At 29.1% G+C, this 20,991-nt stretch overlaps 4 protein-coding genes across 21 annotated transcripts in view; 1 reads left to right on the forward strand and 3 right to left on the reverse strand.

Annotated features, from left to right (window-relative positions):
* Positions 1-1,063: 1,063 nt before the first annotated feature.
* On the reverse strand, positions 1,064-9,121 carry LOC127072060 (uncharacterized). 8 transcript variants are annotated; one of them, XM_051012125.1, is made up of 11 exons: positions 8,818-9,121; positions 5,861-6,116; positions 5,219-5,303; positions 4,888-5,067; positions 4,642-4,682; positions 4,406-4,565; positions 3,910-4,028; positions 3,710-3,830; positions 2,423-3,083; positions 1,560-2,041; positions 1,064-1,230 (listed from the first exon to the last, which is right to left on the reverse strand). In XM_051012125.1, the coding sequence occupies exons 2-11, from the start codon at positions 5,861-5,863 to the stop codon at positions 1,064-1,066; spliced, it is 2,019 nt and encodes a 672-aa protein (XP_050868082.1). In that variant the 5' UTR covers positions 5,864-6,116; positions 8,818-9,121. The 8 variants fall into 8 exon arrangements, with proteins under 8 accessions (XP_050868082.1, XP_050868081.1, XP_050868083.1 ...); XM_051012124.1 differs by lacking the exon at positions 8,818-9,121 and adding an exon at positions 8,065-8,765; XM_051012126.1 differs by lacking the exon at positions 8,818-9,121 and adding an exon at positions 7,997-8,765.
* A 444-nt stretch (positions 9,122-9,565) lies between these two features.
* Positions 9,566-13,049, reverse strand: LOC127072061 (nucleolar complex protein 2 homolog). The gene is made up of 12 exons (XM_051012133.1): positions 12,851-13,049; positions 12,583-12,757; positions 12,269-12,510; positions 12,056-12,174; positions 11,860-11,969; positions 11,621-11,778; positions 11,319-11,543; positions 11,052-11,240; positions 10,838-10,957; positions 10,630-10,761; positions 10,344-10,559; positions 9,566-10,270 (listed from the first exon to the last, which is right to left on the reverse strand). Exons 2-12 carry the CDS (start codon positions 12,740-12,742, stop codon positions 9,746-9,748), a joined length of 2,196 nt encoding a protein of 731 aa, XP_050868090.1. The 5' UTR covers positions 12,743-12,757; positions 12,851-13,049; the 3' UTR covers positions 9,566-9,745.
* Positions 13,050-13,128: 79 nt separating this feature from the next.
* On the forward strand, positions 13,129-18,792 carry LOC127072067 (alkylglycerol monooxygenase-like). Of its 7 annotated transcripts, none has more exons than XM_051012143.1 (11): positions 13,129-13,353; positions 14,795-15,391; positions 15,495-15,684; positions 16,081-16,211; positions 16,409-16,560; positions 16,656-16,759; positions 16,909-17,071; positions 17,318-17,463; positions 17,963-18,097; positions 18,296-18,412; positions 18,498-18,792. In XM_051012143.1, the coding sequence occupies exons 3-11, from the start codon at positions 15,562-15,564 to the stop codon at positions 18,735-18,737; spliced, it is 1,311 nt and encodes a 436-aa protein (XP_050868100.1). In that variant the 5' UTR covers positions 13,129-13,353; positions 14,795-15,391; positions 15,495-15,561; the 3' UTR covers positions 18,738-18,792. The 7 variants fall into 7 exon arrangements, with proteins under 7 accessions (XP_050868100.1, XP_050868105.1, XP_050868106.1 ...); XM_051012148.1 differs by having other exon boundaries at positions 15,278-15,391; XM_051012149.1 differs by lacking the exon at positions 16,081-16,211.
* Positions 17,717-20,991, reverse strand: part of LOC127072053 (ankyrin-3-like) — a 30,151-nt gene continuing 26,876 nt past the window's right edge. For all 5 annotated transcript variants that reach the window (XM_051012095.1, XM_051012102.1, XM_051012098.1 and 2 more), the window contains one exon: positions 17,717-20,891. Coding sequence is in view for 2 of the 5 variants with exons in the window: in XM_051012098.1 (XP_050868055.1) it covers positions 20,853-20,891 (39 nt within the window). In the remaining 3 variants the exon portion in view is untranslated. The remainder of the gene's footprint in view (positions 20,892-20,991) is intronic.

Genomic DNA, 20,991 nt, shown 5'->3' on the forward strand with positions numbered 1-20,991 from the left:
GCATCTGTGTGTGATCGCTAAACGCAGACTAAATAATTTTAACTAATACAATTTTTTTATGTAATCAAACAAATATCAAATAGAAAATTTTGAGTGTTATTTTGAGAGATTATATCGTATTTAAACTCCAAAGTCAGAATTTGACTTTCGTTGTTATATTTTAATAGATAAGATTTATTGATATTTCGTGAGGATAAACTATCAATCTATTTTCTTTGATGATTCACTCGTCACTTAAAAAATATGATAATAAAGAGAAAAGAAGGATTTGATATGATTATAATTGATAAATGAATTTTATCTGTGATATCTAGTAATTTATTGCACATTGTAAATAAGTTGATAAAATAAATGAAATAATCAGAACCTGTGGAAGAGAAACAAACATAATAATACTCTTATTGCAGATAAACGACAATTAATTATAGTATATATATATGATCATTTTTTTACTTAATAATCAGGTCAACATGAAGGAAATAGAAACATAGATATCATAGATATCTTGGAAGATATAAAAGAGTCAAACAGATTTATGAAAACAACATTTATTCGCATGATATAATAAAGAAAACTATGCAATAATGTAACACTGTCAAAAGCATAATAAGCATAAATAATGTAACTGTCTTAATAAAAGGAGAGGTAGGTATATATATATATATATATATATATATATATATATATATATACATATATATACATATATATCAAGCAAAACAAAGCTGTGGCAATATAAATCGAATTGCAAAAAAAATAGGAATTTTAATCTCCTTTTCAATCAATATAGATTTAATGTAATATGTAAGATTTCATTGAGCTATAGCAAAATACACTGGATCCACAATCCATAAGGAACAAAGTCAAATTATCTTTTTCTCTTTTCTTCATTCTCGATATTTCCACAGAACGGTTTTTATGATCGCTTTGTATACTGAAAGAAAATGTTTTCTTTTATTATATTTTACAGAAAGAAAAAAAAATGATTTAAAATTACAAATATACCATGATAGTTATATCATTCAGTTGTCAGAGCAAAAAGTAACAGATATTGTATAAATATCTAAAAATCGGAATACACGATCGTGTCCTGTGATTTTTCAAATTTGATTGGTCGATAATAAGTTAATGACTGATCCCAACCACGTGGTGCAGTATTATAATTAGTTAAATTATGAATACTGGCCAGTTTTGGTCCTTTGTATGTATTATCCTCGTATAATTTGGTGCCTGCAAATATCAAATGATAATTATAACAAAATATCATAGCAATATAATGATAAAAACTTTCAACGCGAAACTGGGGTAACAATACACAATTACATAATTCTTGAAACTTAAATATTTTCATAATACTTGCACGATTTATTTGTGTCTCTTCGTGTTTTGTTTTTTTTTTTTCCCTATATACATTAGATTATATAATCAAAGTTATTTTCAATCACATGTTATTTTGTTACAGGTAAAAGCAAACAATTGGCGAAGCGATCAAAAACGTAAATAAGAATAAGGAAAATGAAGAAAAAAAATTCATTAAAAGCGCATGCTTATTAACTTGCCTACTTCCGGATAAGAATCAGTAAATTTGAGTTCTGGCGAGACACCAGGTAAAAGATTATCCAGGACTGGTGTATTGCGAAGGTGTTTTATAGTTTGTAGTATATCATCCTGTGAGGCAACCATCGAAAGTAATAAGGATTTCGCTTGTGCTGGTAACTCGGAATCCTCGTTAACGAATTTAACGTTTCCATTACAATATGATTCTAATTCTTGAGAAGTCGCTGATCTTCGTCGTTGGGAATATTCATCGTTGAGTAAACCTGGATAGTCTCCATCTCCGTTGACATTCCGATTCGAAGTTTTTTCATAACGATACATCGATGTCTCGTTCTTGTAATCCTTGTAATCTTTGAAATCATAAGTTCGTAGAGAATCCGAGTCGGACGTGTACTCAGTTTCATCGGTCGACATATATCCATTCTCGATTCTAGGCTGTGGTTTATTAATTTGCTTTTCCTGTCGAATCTCGCGATTCGACCGTCTGCCATTTTATTCGTTCCCGAAAAATCAGTTAATTCGAAGAAAATTAATTCGTTAAAAAATTTCTATCCGAAATATCTTGCTCATAAGAGATAGCTAAACGTTTTGAGAAGACAAGTATGTTCTTCAAAGTTATTGCTATCTTTTCAAAATAGAGAAAGAAATATTTCAGATAAAATAATAGTTCCTATATTTGGATACGAATAATAGATCATAATTCAAATGGAAAATACATATGATAAGAGAAAATCATGATACCTAATAGAAATTAGATAAGATGAAGACTAATTCAAGAGACAATATTAATTAAGATAATTCCTAAACGATACAAGATCACGTTATTAAAATTCTAACTGTGTGTAAACTCTTCATAATCTCTCACCGTATATATTCTTCCTCTTCCTCTTCGTCTTCCTCCTCGTCATCTTCTGGTACTTCCTCTTCATATTTAACAGAAGTTCTAGTTTGAAAGAAACGTGTTATGTCGGTGTCAATAGGGCATTGTTGAACGATAGGAATAACTTTTGGGCTGATTTGTTTATATTGTAAAACCGGTCTACAAGTCTTCTCAAATTCTTGGATCAGTTGTTTAACAGGAACCGGTGTATATTCGCTAGCGTCGCTGTCAGAGAATCTTGCAACATCTTCCTCACGTTTAACAGATTGTTGTTTATTTCTAAATTTGTTCCTATCGTTAACAAGTACATCCTGGGAAAAGTTATTGCTGAGACGTTGCTTGATCTCTCTGTTGCTGTTAGTCTTAGTCTCTTTGTTAGTAGCGATTTGCGTGTTGTTAGCGTTAGTCTTGCTACTGAGCAATTTGTTAGAGCGCCTTTCAACGTTAGCGTTGCTTGATCTGACGCCATTGAAGCCGTTGCTACGACGTGCGTCGTTATTCAATTCAGTTTTTTCTATTGGAAAGTCGGTGTCGGTGCCGACGGCCACTTCTCTCAAATAAATCTTTTTTATTTGCGTTGAATGGTTGCAATCGTTAGTTAATTGACAGGATCGATGATGATGACGATGGTGATGATGATACCTGCCTAAAATGATTAAACGAAAGATTCGAGAAATAACAAAAAAAAACCGTTTGTCAACCGATCTATAACTTTTCGACGATTGTTATATTAAACTAAACAGAAGAAATCTAAAGAAATCATTATTGGTATAAGATTATTTTAGTCGTAGATATATATTATGTAGATAAGGCAAACAAAATCATCCGAGTCTTGTACCGATTGAATAACGTTAATGAAGCTTGCCAATTGGAACTCAACGGGTTGCTGAACTTTTACCAAAGCGTTCATCCAACATCTAACATTGATCCCTACAACGAAGAAGCTATCAAGTGCCTGTGGAATTCTAGAGCGTTCTCCTTTTGCCTTCCGACCCGTTGAATTATTTATACGCGATCGGTGCAACGTAAATAGAAAAATCAGATAGATCGAACCCATCGAACGTTCGCATAGAAATCTAGGCTTCTGTGTTTCTTCTTTCCTTTTTTCTTTTTTTTTTATCTCTAGCCTCGTAAACAACTTCTTGATCTTACGCAACAACGTTAATTCGAACTCTATCAAAGATTTCTTCTTTTCTTCCATAAATTTTGTTTATTAAATTGAAATGAGTATGATAGTGCACGTTATGGTTCTTTTTTTTGTAATATACGTACTCGTCATTGGTGGATTGATGTTATCTAAAGAAAGATCCACTGCAAATGGATTATAAAATGATTTGTCCGTTTGTGCAAAAGGCGATTGTAACGTCGAAAACTTGCTGTTACCATTCATTTCCTGTGGATCGTAAAAAATCTTGATCAAATGACTTCTCTTAAAGTTCATAATAGATTATTAGTATTTTGTTTAATCTTACTGATTGATAGGAATAACCAGGTGTCTTTTGTATACCAGGTGTACTCGGTAATTGAGCTTGATCCTGATCGACGATCCATTTCTCAGATCTTTTTCGACGCTTTGCGAATATTTCAGCACCTAAATAATTCATTTTTATTTTTTTATTCGATCTTTAAAATATAACTTTTATGTTATCAACTAATATTTTTATTCTCACAAAAAATTTATTGTCATTTCATAGCCAAACATTATTCATTAAATATAAATATGTTATACTTGATACAGTAATATGGCACAAATTCGATACGTATTATATATTCTTAAATCGAGATATTTTTCTTTAACCGGCCCGCCTTTTTTATTTGAATAGCTTCTTATCGTAGATATGATATACGATCGTAATAACTTCAAATTGAAAGATTATCAACGATTGCTCCACTTTATCAGGTGTGACACCAATTTTACAAAAGTTATTATAAGATCTCACAAAGATACTATCACGCAATTATTCTTACCACGTCCTCTTTGATTGTTAAGATCACGAACAATATCAAAGAGTTTTTCAGGATGCGAGGGCATAGGCTCGATATTGACTTCTTCTCCTAGAGCCTGAATCCCATGAATATCCAAAACTTTCCCATGTGGATTCATTACACACTTCAGAGGTACTTTATCCTATTTATACATTTCACTATATATAGTAAGAAGATGTAGCATGATTATCTTCAATTCTCTTTTTTTATTTCTTTACCTTATGCATAGGAGAAGATGGTTCCTCTTCGCCCTCAGTACCTGAAAGAATGAAGATAAATGAAAAATTAGTATAATCATATTACGCACTAATAATAACTTACGCACACACACACACTCTCTCTCTCTCTCTGTCTCTCTCTCCCTCTTTCTCTTTCTTAGCAAACATTAACTTTCAAGATATAAACTAAATTATAGAAATAATTACACAGAGATCAGAAATGAAATATAAATGTTAGTAACTTACCATTGCCATCATGGATCCATTTGACAGATCGTTTCTTTCTGTTCACATACATCGATTGCCCTTTGCTTTTCATATTCTTAACATCACTCAGGGATAGAGAAATTCGACGTGCCAACTCGACTTGATCCTCCACGGTAGGATGTGTGGGTGCGTAAAAATACGAAGAGGCAAACATTTTTTCTATAAAAAAAAAAATAAAAACAAAAAAAAAACAAAAATGATAAAAAAGAATATTGAGGAACGAGATTGTTCTTAAAAATGTTAAAATTTTAAAATCGTTCATCCATCAAGAACAATTATACATTCTGATCGAAAATTGTCAAGTACGCACTATTTTTTGCTTGCAGTGGTTCATGCGAATCGGAGGCCGGTGTAAGCAATTTTTGAAGATTGATTGGAGTTCTTTCGCCACTCTCCTATAAAAAAAAAAAAAAATAAATAAATTCGTTTCATTCTCTTCATAGAATACTCGATCGTTTTGTAAATACGTTGTTAAGATCGGAAACGTTTACTAATAGACATATTGTTACCCAAATGTTGTTGACCAGGGACATATTGAGACATGTTTAGAATATCTGTGTGTATGTGTGTGTTGTATATATATATCTTTTTAACCATATAGTTGAAAGTACGAAGTTTCAAGTAAATACATTTTGTGCCAAAGAAGTTATTGATATTTACTCTTACACGCGATTGTTGTTTCATACTTAGTCATATATTATATTACTCATACTATTATTATTTTTTTTGTATTTTTTAAGTTAATATAGTATACTATTATTTAAATAATATACTATTTATTTATTATTCAATACAGTATAATTATATAGATATAGAGATATAGTATAAGTAATAATATAACTTTTTTATATTTATACACATAATTTTGTTGCAGACAAAAATTAGATGATAGAGAGTTCGTTTTGTTTTATAATATAATTTACCATCTTTTCAAATACTATTTATTTCTTACCATATCGAAATGGAGTATTTTAGAAGTAAGATTCTCAAGAAAGCTTCTCTTGACGGGATCGTGCCTGTCTGAAGGTTTGTAACCACGTGATCGTATCACATTGTCCGCAGAAATACTCCTTTGTAAATAATTCTTTTCTTGCAAACTCTCGTAACTCTGAAAACTGCTATACTTCTGATTCACATTCTTCAAGTTACTAGACGTTATACCGTAGGATGTATTGGTTGCTAAAATGTTACGCTTGGCGTTATTGGATCTGTTAAAAAAAAAAAAAAAGAAAAATGAAATTAATTATTATTTATATATCTTTTGAGAATGAAAAACTAACAACAACTTTGTACCGTAGTCAAAATCGAATGCATTTTGATTTTTGAGTTTCTTTCGTTTGGTCACACGTATTGCTATAAACTAAACGCTGAAATGCTTATGCTTTTCCAGCAATAATAAAAGAATTCAAAATATATGCAGTTACTTATCTTGAATTTCCTAAATAAAAGAGAGAGAGAGAAAGAGAGAGAGGGAGAAAGACCTTGATAATAGATTAAATAAAAACCGTAAGATGATCCTATTTAAATGATTACGAAATTATGTCGATAATTAAAAAAGCAAAAAAAAAAACAAAAAAATAATTAATAGAACCTTGAGCATTGATAGACCTTGGATTTCGAAGCACGAGTATGTCTCGTGGTGAGTTAGAGCCAAAGAGTTAGAGGGAAAGTTCGAACGACGCGCAGGACTGATGAAGCTTTTTTGGCGTCAAGAATTGGTTCCCTTCCAAGCGGCCAATTAATTCCGCGTTGCGGTATTGGCATCGGTACAACGAGACGTTCTGTGTAAAAGAAATGCTAAATTTATCTGTTGTAACGTAATACGGAGTAACAGCAAGCGTTACTCTCTTTCTCTCTCTCAAGCCATGTCTCTAGCAGTCCTGTATTTACCGTGAAAGTATTTTCTTCCTTGACAAACAGGATACGTGATAAAACGAAAATGACAAGAGCAATAATAGTCAACACTATGAAAGCAAAAATAGGAAGATCGTTTGTTTCGTTTAGAACAGGTGTCGATTTATTATCTATTTGTATCATAATAAATAGGTTCTAAAGCGCTTGAATATTTTTTTGAAAAGAAGAAACCATAAATAATGACATCTATATAAACGATAATAAAAGTAAAATATACGATCTCGATGCAAAAAAAGAAAAATAATAAAAAAGCAATCATTCGAAAATACACGAGGAGATTCGCGAACGTCGATTTCCATTGGGAATTTCCTGGTTATTTTCACTCACCTAAATCCTTTCGTTTACGTATCTCTACTTCAATCTATGTACGTTGTTACAATGTACAGCATGGCTTTATCAACGATATAAATACGACGAAAGCGTAATAATTCGAATGAACGGCTTCGTGAAACATCGTATAGGTCCGTTGCAAGTTCGTTACTCCGAATATTACGTATGATTTTACCTTTTTACCGGAGGTGAGAGGGATGAGGGAAAGGTTTGTTTTTCTTTCAAAAAATTATTTTTCTGCGTTGGTAGTTTTTGTATTATTCCATGAAAATTATTGTGCTACGTCTAAATCCAAGGAACACGGGATGCGTGATCGATACGTCGCTTTAAATAGACTGTTTGCTAGAAGTTTGAGTTTCAAGCTGGAGCCAAGTAGAACGTTCAAAGATCGAACTGGCCATTCGGATTTCAAATTAATAAATGGAACGATTTTTTCCAAATCTTTCATTTATAACGAATTACAAAGATAGAGACGTCGTTATAATGACAATTATTTCCTTTTATAGGATAATAAAACAAACAACGAAAAATTAATATTATGATGTTAGTTATGTAAAGAAGATAATACAATCTTTTGTATATTAAAAATTAAAAATAATGAAATCTTAACTTTGACAAATTCTCAGAAGAATTATCGTAACACCGTAAAATCGTATGATACGTTAGAGAAGAAAAAACAAATAAAGATAATAACATATAAATAATCTTTCAATTTCAGGGATTTCGATGACATTGAAAAAAAAGGAATTCACAGTAGTACTGAAGATATAAATAAATAAATATATATATATATATGTGTGTGTGTGTGTATGCATATTTTAGAAAAAAAAAAACTCATAGACACCTCTCTTTCTCTCTTCTTCTTCAAAATTACTTTGAAAAGGAGACTCAAAGGGCTTTTACTTATCGTACGATGCTCTCCTCATTTCGATGTTGACGTACAAGGTGGTAGTCGGTGGTTTTTGCTCTCCTATCTCTCTCTCTCCCCTCTCTCTTTCTATTTCACTCTCACTATACGTTATCTTCTTCCTTTAGCGGGCTTTTCAAACGTCTCGTAATTTTTTTTCTTTTTCAACTTTACGTAACTCGCGCTTTTCGTTCTGCAGTTCCGACGAAAGAAGTCGGAATACGCAATCGTCGCTTGACGGCACGACGGCTCCCTCAAACGCAAGAGCTGAATTCGCATCTTGCAAAACTCTGCTCCTCGTCTCTGGCACGCACGAGGCGCCGACGAGAAACGTCTGAGATGATGAAGAGGAAGAAGAGAATAAAGCGAGTGAGTTGCGAGTATAATAATTATCCGAACACTCGTTGGTAAGCATTGTCTCTAATTGATTAACATCTTTTAAAAAGAAATTTTTTATGTCACGTAATTTATAATATTTTCTAATCGTTTTATTCGCGTATGTGTTAACAGATAGAGAGAGAAAGAGAAAGAGAGAGAGAGATAAATAGAAAAAAAAATAAAATGTATTTTTACATCAAACACGAACATCCACCGTGTACTTGTTTGGATATTTTCTTTTTTCTTTTTCCCTCGAGATATTTAGAATTTCTCGAGAATAATAATATTATTATTCTCTAAGAAGATACAGGAAAAAAAAAGAGAGAGAGAGAGAGACAGAGATTATTCACCCTTTTCATTGTATATCTTCGCCTACATACGTGAATGAGTTTTCTTTGAGAAGTCGAAGAAGAAGAAATGGTGTTGAGAGAGATAATACGTTGTGTTTTCGAGGAAGGATCTATCACAACACAAGTGAAATAAATTTCTCTCTCTCTCTCTCTCTTTCTCTTTGGCGTATGATTATACGTTCCTGATTTTTTTCTTTTTTCCTTCGTTTTTCTTCTTCTCGTTTTCACGTGATTATCGTGATAGATTATCCTCTCTTTCTCTCTCTTTCTCTCTTACTCTGTGTCTCTGTTTCTCTTTGAATCAAAAATCCACAGCGTGTCTGGGACACAGCGCACTTACATGCGGTGAGTTACACACGCTCGGCCCGTGCTTTATAATAGCGACCAACCGTCGCTATACCGACTTCCCGACTGCCTTGGCTCGTCTTCGGTAAAAATAGACCATCGAAAAGCGACACCTTAGGAATCGGTGGCCCGTTGTGCCGTCACGACAGATCTCGCGTTCCTCTGTCTCTTTTTCTCTTTCTTCCTCTTTCTGACTCTGTACGTTCGATGTTCTTCGCTGACTTGGCCCGAACGACTCTCTAAGAAAGTTTACACTTTGGGGTAGTTGCCCTTGATTCACCTTAGTGAAATAATACTTTGTAGTAATGAAGATGAAATACTGTTTGCTAGAAATAAGGAGATACTGATGAAGTGTGGATTGAAAGGAAAGAAAGGAAATTAAAGATAATGATTTTCCTTTGGAAATATAGTGTTTAAAAGTAACTAAATGAAATACGTGTTGTGTATGTATATTCTGTAAATACTTTCGACATAGTTTGAAATATCAATGATGAAATCAATAAATGATCTACATTCAAAATATCTGATATTTGTATCGTTTGTATGTCTAGTTAGATTTTTTTGTTTTCTTTAGAGTGACAAAGTTATTGAAATTATTATGAGAATACTACACTTATTCCCAGTCATCGCTATTAATATCCATAACAATATCTGTATTTTCTGTAGGTATGTCGTCTTCTGCAGGTACTTTTTTATTTATTACTTTTGTTTTCTTCTTTGACTTTTTATTACATCTCTTTACAGATATATCGTCTACTTTCTCTTCTTCCGTTCCTTTTATTCGTAATTCAAAGTCACTTTCTTCTTCGCTACTTATATCTTCTTCGTTTGATTTCTTCCTTTTTGGTTTCCTTAAACTTGGTAAATTATATTCACTAATTTCATCATTTTTCGTTAAATGTTTTAGTTTTTGAGCTTGATGAATCTTAATCCAGGAATTATAAAATTTCGCTAAAGCTGTACCCTGAATTTTTATTTTATTTTCCCAATTTTCGATTTCTGTCATATTCTTCAAATCGAATATCTCCTTGGATCTTTCACTTTCTATATGTTTTGAATTTTCTTCTATTTTTTCTAGCAATTGCTTTACTTTTTTACAATAATTTGCAACATGACAGTTTTTCAAAAATGTTTTCAACTGTAATTAAAAGATTTATAAATTGGATAATATATTATGTATTGAAAATAATAGAATAAGATGCTATGCTTACTTGTATTATACAAGGAACATATAAATCGGGAAAACATATTAAATGGCTATCCTTTGCTGCATTTTCCAATATTAATCGATAGATAGCATCAATTATACTATCTTTAAAACCATTCTCTTGTAACTGAGACTTAGACATTCTTAATATACAAATTAAAGATATTGGTTTCATTGATACAGCTTTATGCTTTGTATTAAAATCATAAGATGATAATATCTGAAATCAATATTATAATATATTTCTTGAAACGTAGATATTTTTTATATGTATTAATTAATTACTATACCTCCAATAGAAATGGTAAAATGGGTATAAAAGTATTTGTTTCTTTAGAAATGTTAGTTAACATTTGTAAACAGTGGAAACGTAAAGGGTAATATTGTTGAGTTGGTATTACTTTAATTGTTCCAATAATAATCTGCAAGTACACAATTAATAATTACAATCTATTTACCTAAATAATTTATGTGTAACTAATATGATCACAAACATACCTGTACTAAAGGATATAACAAAGAATGCAACATTGATTGCTTTTTTGATAATGTTATTAATTTAGACCAGAAAGATAATGAATTTATATACTGCCAATTATATACTGCTTGAAAATTTTCCTATAAAATAAAATAATGTTATTATTTTAAATAATTGATAATAATTAATTATATAATTACCTATATATAATAATAATTAAAATTATATAATTACCTTTTTCTTCAAAGTTATTGCATTCCTTAAATGAATAGCAAGCTGTCTGATATATAAAAAGGCATGACTGTAAGCAAAATCACAATCTAATAGATAAATCTCTGTTAAAGAATGTCTCATAAAATTTATTCCTGGCAAAGTGTTCGGTGATACGAATTTGGAATTTTCTACGTACTTTACGTACATTGACTAAAAAACATAATTAGAACTTAGTTTTTACATAATTATGAAGATCATTCTAATATAAACAGAAAAATATAATTTTACCTTTAATAATATCTCAAGTATAGATTCTTTATGACTAGTTGCAATACGTAATATACATAAAAATGCAACAACTCTGACAGTTTCTTCGCCAGTTGACCAAAATTTTAATAAAACTCTCAATAATGGTTTCTTTAATGAGGAAAATGATTGAATATATGGTAACATTTCATGTAAATGTTTTAAAAGTATTGTTTGAATGTTAGCTGATGAAACATTTCGTAAAATCTACCAAAAATATTGTTATTTTAGTACAAACATTGCTGCACAATTATTTATGTTATAAATATTAAAACAATACTAACCGTAATTAAATCAGTTAAATATAATTTTAATGAACCTTTCACTTTAATAAATCTTTTGCATTTATGTGCTGCAAATTGTGCATTAGTACCCAATTTTAAAAAACGTCTGAATGCATTAGGTAAATGCATTATACATAATTGAATGACTCCATTAAATACTGAAATTACAATTGTTATGATTATGATGCATTTTCTAATTACAGATGCATTAATTAGATGTATTACTTGATAAAACCTACTTGCACTTCCTTCTACTTTAAATTTTGTAGCATTTTCATCTTGCGTTTCTGATACAGTTTGCAACGCGGCATGGAAAGCTTCGACTGCAATTTTAATAGACTTGGATGTTCTAACCAAATAAAATTACAAATAAATTTTATGATATATTGATAATACATAGTTACTTCAATAATTAAAAATATATAAAAACATTACTTGTCATTCTCAATATTATTCTGCCAAACTTTTAGTAATTGCAACGTAACTTTTGTTCGACCGCCAGATGGTATACCGTTATTATCTTCAGGTTCAAAATCACTTTCATCGCTAGCAACCTATGATTTTATAATACATAAAATATAAAAGTATATTATTACAACATATTCATATTTTACATTGCTGTTTTAAATATATATAGTATTTCTATACCTCTAACTTATCATTAGGTTTGTGATGTAATACAGATTCATTATCACTATCAGCAACAGATTCATTATCGTTATCTGTATCGGATAAATTAAAATCTAATAGATTTTTATCATTTTCTTTTAAATAAGAATAAAATTCTGGATCTGTTTCCTTTAGTTTCATCAATGATTTCTTGTGTTCTTCTGGATCCATATCGCTATCACTGCTTTCAATATCATCGACTCTTTTAACCTTTTTATTGCCTGATTATTAAAAACGTAATTTAGAATCATATATATAATAGGATATACATATGTAAAATAATATATAAACACCTGTTTTTTCATTCTGCCAATCATTATCCTCATTACTATCATTGTCTTCAAAATCCTCTTCAAAAAATTCGTTCTTAGAAACTTTACTCTCAGACTTTTTTCTTTTTGTAACAGATTTATTTGATTTTTTTATTCCTTTCTTCATCTTCTTCACTTTCATTGTGTATTATTAAAACTAAATATATAAATAATCAATTAGTAACATGTCAATCATTGATATTTTCAAATAATTTAAAAAGAAATATGTATATTTAATATTTCGTTTTACCTAGATTATGTTACTTAGATTATGTTGTTTACTGTAAAAATATGTTATTAGTATTTAACAGGTACAATACCACGTGGTTAACCCATCAACACTGAATAACCATCATAACAGATAGACAAAAAATTAATTTAGTTGAAAAATATCATAAAATACTCATGAGAATTGACTTAATGATTTCTACCAATTGAATAATCATTTTATCGATGGACGTATTTGCAAATTATGTTTGGTTATAATTCGATGAGTTTCCTATCTAGATGTCGCTGTATTATGGTCGTGTTTATAGGCGAAAGAATTCGATTTATAAATAGACTACGCATGTTAACAAGTATTCAAAACGTTGACAGTGTTTCGTAGTTAAATTAACAGAAATCAGAGTTTTACTATGTAATATGTAAACACAAAATGATATTATGAAAAGGTGAATAATTAAATAACTGTGAATATAGATTTTAGAGCTGCCGATAATAAGGATCTAACAGAGTACTGTCTTATTCATTTAGGTATATTCTCCGTTTATTTTTATATATACATATATTACACTCCTTTTTCCTAAGCAAAATATTTATAAGTATTTTTCACCATTACAAGTACAATAATCGTGGATAATTAAACAATTCATTAGATGAAATTCAAAAGGAATCGTTCGCATTATTATTCATGTAGTTTCATATACATATATATATGTGTGTGTACATATGTGATGTATATATATATGATATATGTACGTATGAATGTCTGATGTATATATATATATATGTATATACATATATCATGTAAGAAAATGAATATTACATTCGCGTATTCTCTTTCTTCACTTTTTTGCTCTACATAACGAATATGAATGTATTAGAGTATTACATAAGGGCTCGGACTTAACAGTGCGTATCTTCCATAAATCGATGATGATGACGATTATCGGAGAACGGAAATTGGAGGACAATTCGAGACAGAAAATAAATAAATAATCTTACCATTATTATATTTCGATAAAAATTTAATTAATAACCAAATCTATTATTTTCGTTTGTAGAAAATTATCTAGATAAATCGAGAAAAAAGTTTACCTTAGAAAATAATGAATTCGATTGTGTTACGTTTTTTTCTCTATCCATGCATGTATGTTCTAACAGCAATATTAATTCACGGATTTAAATCATTCAGAGCTCTCTTTTTTACAAAAGTCGTAAAATCATTCGTTTTATTATACAAACAATAAAGATTTATAAAGTCATAAGCGTTTATCTTTTATGAAGGAGATATGATAACGCTTATTACATAAACTACGTTTCAAAATATTCATAGGTAATAAAAAAGAATTTATTGGATAACTTTAGGGGGGGGGGGTATGTTTTCCACTGCTTTTTCTGATAAATGCATTCGGTTAAGTGTGACACATGCATTATTATTACAATTACGTTTAATGTTTCGATTTATACATTTATGTACGAAAAAAAATATCCAATATATTCGTAATAAATATATAATATGAAAGATAAATATATATATATATATATATATATATATATATATATATATTCGAGTTTTTATCGTACTTTTATCATAGTATTTTTCTTTAAAACATTTTATTATTACATTATTAATTCGTTATTATAATTTTTTGTGGTAAATATTTGGATAGTTTGTAAAAAATTATGTTTATCTTGTTTAACCTTTAACCCAACCTTAGAGTTTATCATGTCATTAAAACCATTGTACGTGTTTTTTGTCTCTCTTTTCTCTCTCTCTCTCTCTCTCTCTCTCTTTCTCTCTCTCTTCCTCTCTCTCTCTCTCTTTCTCTCTCTCTCTCCCTCCCTCTCTCTCTCTCTCTCTCTCTCTCTCTCTCTCTCTCTCTCTCTCTCTCTCTCTCATTCTCTCATTCTCTCATTTTCTGGTTTTCTCTTTGTTTTTTATTCCAAATATAAAAACAAAATTTTGTTTCAGGAAACTTGAAATTTTACAAAGTGCTGTAAACAAATCGTTTTTCATACGATATATTACGTTCTTTTCTATCCAGAAGTTGAAGTTGTTTGGTAACTCTATTGCAGATGGAACAATACTAATTGAGACATTGGGCACCGATTATCACGAACACTAATAATATCCTTTATCTACTGTAATATAAATTATTAATGTGCGTTATGAAACTTATATGCCGCTAGCATAAAGAGTCTAGCATGTTGCTTGGGCAAATACAACAGTGGTGTATGAGAAGATTGATTCGTTTATACCTCTTCATATCGTAGTTTTATATATATACATACATACGAACATACATACATATATATATTTATATATATACACCTTTTATATGAAATTGATATTTTTTAATAATATGTCGAATTATAAAATTGATTGTCAATGAAAAGTATTTGAAAGTTCGATGATTTATTATCAATAATATAATATATATACTTATATATAAAGCACCTGCAGCTTATACGGTCATGCAGAGTGGTGGTGGTGGCGCGTCCTCACACTCGCTGCAAGTTATATAAACGATGCGTGCACGCAGCTCACCGATTACAACTGTGTTCGATAGTGCGTTCAGTAGCTAATATCAGTTTACTCTTATAAACTCGATTCTCCATATCTTTTCACTCTTATTTATCACTTACTGAAATATATATTATACGTATCGTAGAAACAACCAAAAAGAAGTGTGTGCACGTGAAAAAGAGAGAAAAAGAAAGAAAAAAAATATTTTAAATATGAATGAGATTTCCATTAACTTGGTCTCTCAACTAAAAAATGCCGGCAAGTTTTGGTACATCGTTAACCCTTTCGAAACAACTTTCGAATTTCCCCATCAGGTGCCTGATTATTATCAGCAGGTAATTTATAATTATTATTGTTGTTTCAAAATACCGTTTTTTTCTTTTTTATTTCAGGTTTTAGTCTTTTTTTTTCTTTTTTTTTAATTTCAGGTTTTAGTCGTTTCTTTTTCTCTTTCCTTTTTCCTTCAATTATTGTTATATTAACAAAAGAGAAGCTAAAGCAATATGCAGTTAAATTTGAAAAGTTGTTTTCACATTCGAGAGATAAGTAATTTACTGCTCTTTTATAATTTACGAGGCGACGATGATCGACGTTGATTAGATCTTTTTTAATATCACTTGTTAAATACATTAACTGAATAACATCGATCTCTCCGAAGACATCAATCTATTTATATCGTGTGAATCATATTAAAAAAAGATACTGATAAAGATATTTTTATAAATATTTAGGTCTGGATACCATTTTTCTTTCTTATCGTATTAGAACAAGTGATATTAACTGCGAAGAATAAGAAAAAATCATTTCGATTGAACGACCAAGTGACGTCGTTCTCTCATTGGATATTTCAAGAGTCTGGCCGGTAAGCATAGGTAATGCTTTCGTTTTTCATTCCGCTTCTTTTATATTAAAATTGTTTACGTGAGAACTAAAAAAAAAAAAAGATTAAAAAAAATTAGATAAGATAACATCCAACTTCTTACGTTTAATCGTTATTTATTAACACTGTTAAATATTGATATAGCATTTATATGGATTTTTGTCCTTTCGATTTTTCAGCGTTTTTTTTCGTGGGGCAGAATATTATGCTTATATTAAAATTTATGAAAATTATCATCGATGGAATTTATCATGGAATTCTATTTGGACTTGGTACATCACTGCTTTAGGGGTAGACTTTTGTTATTATTGGGTACACCGTAGTAATCACGGTTAAGTATCTTTCTCGATTTTTATCGAAATAACTGTTACATCTCGCGCACATACACACACACATATAACCTTGTATATTACATACGTTTTATAGAAGTACATTTTTTGTGGGCTCACCATCAAGTACACCACAGCAGCGAGGAATTCAATCTCGCGGTTGGCCTGCGCCAATCGGTACTGCAACATTGGTGCAATTTTGTGAGTAGAAAAGAAAATATGTACAAGAAATGTCACGGTAACCGATGCGATTATGTGTGCGTATATATCTTAATAAATTTCCAATGACCTTTTGTGAATATCCTTTTTATTCGTTCCATTCAAAGAAATACCTTTTATTTATTTTTCAGATTTTTTATCTACCTCTTGCTTTCTTCATACCACCATCACATTTCATTGTTCATCATCAATTCAACTTGATTTATCAACTTTGGATACACACGACAATTATTGACGATCTCGGACCGTTAGAATTAATATTTAATACTCCTAAACATCATCGCGTTCATCATGGTAGGTGTTGTAAGCGATCATTTTTTTGTTGTTGTTCTGGTTGTGAATAATATTGTTCGTATAAATCTCTCGTAAAAAATCTTTGATTTCGTATAAATTTTTAATTGATTTTTTTTACGAGTTTAAAAAGATCCAAGATCGTCTAAATACGTTTATCCCCGTTTTTTGACTTGACATTGTAAAGTACATATATCAAATTATCCTATATACGTAAGAATACTATAACTGAACTGACCTGTCATACAGGATGCAATCTATACTGTTTGGATAAAAATTATGGCGGAGTTCTTATAATCTGGGACAGATTATTCGGGACCTTCATGGAAGAGAAGGACGAAATCATTTACGGCTTAGTAACCAGTCCGCAATCATTCAATCCCTTGTATCTTCAGGTACGAAGTATCCGTCAATGTAATTAGCTGTAAATATGTAATTTTTTTTTTTATTCAATCATATCAGCAATACGTATCTTTAGCTAACTACATATTAAACTACGTAATTATTCCGTTATATAAAATGATGATTGAATTATGCAGATGCAAGTAGCGGATTAACGCATGTAATAATGTAAATATTTGAACGTTCATGAAAAAATTAGAAAAAGAAATACGCATAATTAATATATAATCATTTCGTTCCATAAAATTAAGTGACCCATTTCTTTCTCTTTTATTAATAATATTTATGGATTATTTCACGAAACAATATTTTTTTTTATAATCATATTCTATGTAATACGTTTTTGCATACTGGTTACATTAATTGCATTTACACAAGTCCAACTGCTTGATTGCACATATACATACATAAATCATATATACATATACACACGCGCGCACGCGCTACACATACATACACATCTAGTACTTTTCAATTGAATTATAATTATAGACGTTTTATGCGAAAGCGATGATAAACAAGAGTAAGGGCATGAAATCTTCGGCAAATAAATTGTCCGTCTTATGGAAAGGTCCTAGTTGGTATCCAGGTGGACCACGTTTGGGCCTTGACAAGTATAAAATAAATGTAAGTTAGTTAATAAATTACGAACAAACGTATTTAAGCATCTATAAAATATACAAGGATTAATGGTGACATTAATTTTCTAAACATATAACAATTAACTAAAATATTATAACGTAAAAGAAAATAAATAAGACGTTAATAAAATAAATAATAAAATCTTACGAAATATTAATTATCAAATGAAATATTTTTTTCTAGGTAACGTCTAGAATCAAATACAATGTTCGTATACCAACGTGGCAAACCGTCTATATTATTTTACATTTTTTAATAATTTTTTATAAACATTTACAGTTGTATAATAATGAAAAACAAGTAAGCGAGATAATTTTAATTTGAATTCGACTTTTTAACAAAAATGTGTAAATTTTGTATGTGTATAAATAATTTTTTTTTTCAGGATATACATAATTTTTTAGGAATAACAATATTGAATAATATGTTCGCTCTTGTCGCTATTGGATTATTGTTTGATAAGTCACAATATGCTGGATTGGTAGAACTTATTCGATGTATTGTATATTTATTGTATGAAGACTGTTGTCTTAACATTCTGATATATTATATTTATATGATATCTTGCTTTATTTGGATCTTTCAAGTTGTAAATCAAATGAAAGCAAATTTTCTGCGATTATGAATTTGTAAGATACATTTAATCAAAAGGAAATAAAAAATCATTGTTACTTATTTAATTTATGAGTTAAATAAAGGCGAAATAAGTTTTAATAATTGATAAATAATAATATGTATTGAAAATAATAAATTCACGTGAAAATGATATTAATACAAATAATCAGTTCTTTTTAATATAAAAAAAGTTTGTATAGATGAAAGTCTCTAAGAATGATTTATAATTTGGCGCGTGAATTATGATGTCAACTAGCGTCATCTGGAACACCTTAATTTGCTAAAAAGTAAAACATTACGATGTTGACAGTAAATTTATGAAATATTTCCGATAATATTAACATTTATTCAATTATTATTTTTAATAAGTTTAATAATTTCATAAATAACACATATATTAACTATAAATTATCACAGTCAAATAAACAAAAAACTATATTGGCAACATTGCAATCACGTTGCCTTTGTCTGAATAAAGGTAAATCCCGCGAAATCGTATCTGGGTGAAATATTGCAGTACAAAGTTACGTAGTTCTCCATCGACTTTAATAATCCTATTTATTTTTTAAAATTAATTGTTTTTTTATTGCGTGTATGTTATCATAATAAGCAAAAAGCCGTTTGATAAAAACCGTTAGGCATTAGCATTTAATTAAATAGGACAATAAGGAAAAGGACGTGGTACAAGGTTAGAGCTATTTTCTTTTGTTTGTATCTCATATTTCAGTTCTTACATATTTTCTTTTTTTTTGCTTCTTTTATATTTGTTAACATGACTTGTTTTATATGAAATAATTGGTAAGACGTAGATATGATATTTAGCATAAAATTATTACAAAAAAAAGAAATTTCAGATGAGACAAATTTTAATAGTTAATATTTAATATTAGGCGTACTTCTCTTCATTTTTCCTATTTTTCCACAAATGTTGCTGTTATGTTTGTAGCATCGTTAATGCAAATCAAGTGAAATATTTATATATATATATATATCTTATGGTTTTATATATAATATATGTATAGTATATAAATTTACATAGCACTTTAGAGACATGAAATGAACATAAAATTCATTTTAATAAAAGGTTTGTTACGTATAAAAATTCTTCGTATAAAGTGGTACATAGATTTATATTTTTCATTAATAAGAACATAGCTTCAAAGTGATCGAAAAGATTATTTAGGTAATGTATATGCAAATATAATGTATGGTTTTTAAATTTCAAGTGATTTAAACTAAACGAATAAAAGTTTAAAGTAAATCAATAAATTCATGCTAATGGGTAATAATAATAGTAATAATAATAATCATAATAATCATAATAATCATAATCATAATCATAATTATAATCATACTAATTATAATTAGAATAACAACAACAATAATAATAATAATAATAATAATAATAATAATAATAATAATGTTCCTTTCAAAAAGATTTATACTATTATATATGCTGGCCTTTAAAAAATGCTTTCTGTCTATTCTTGTAATATCTAATTTTGTAAATTCTAAATATTACATTTGCATATAAAATTTCCTATTTAAATCTTAAGTATTTTCTTGCTTATGAGTATTCACAGAAAATAGCGTTATAATATATTATAACCCACAAAAATTTACAAATTATAATATAAATTGCAAGATATGTAAAATTTATCAAATATTTTTGAAGAGAAAGTTATATGATAATATCATATAATTAAGACATTTTTATAACTTATCATTTAGATACGCTCTTACTATAATACAAGATAAAGATATAAGTAGCACGTAAAATATAAATTCATAAACGCAACATATGTCAAAAGTTTAAACAGTTTTTCGTAAAACAATTCAGCATTTTTTAAAAACAGTACATTATGAATTATTAATATGTCATTACATATTTAATATTAAACAAGCAAGCATCTTTCACTCTCCTATCTCATTTGCACAACAACATTATATTCTGAATATTGTAACTATCTTATTTAAGCATATTAATACAAATATTTTTAGAAGATGCTACAAAAACAAACATAAATACAATGTTTTATATATCCACAATGCACAAGTTCTGTAGTATATTACTCTTGATATCATGTTTTACATGTAAAGCTTCTTGAATTATTTTGTAGTATATTTATGAAGTCGTGTGAAATTCATCATCATAGTCCTCTATCTGTAATGAATCAATACGCATATATATTAAAGTTATGTAGTACTAATTTGAATATAATTTTTTCGAAATACTAATACATATGATTAATTATAATGCAAAA

The sequence above is a fragment of the Vespula vulgaris genome, chromosome 24 (assembly GCF_905475345.1).
Source record: "Vespula vulgaris chromosome 24, iyVesVulg1.1, whole genome shotgun sequence".
Classification (NCBI taxonomy): Eukaryota; Metazoa; Arthropoda; class Insecta; order Hymenoptera; family Vespidae; genus Vespula; species Vespula vulgaris.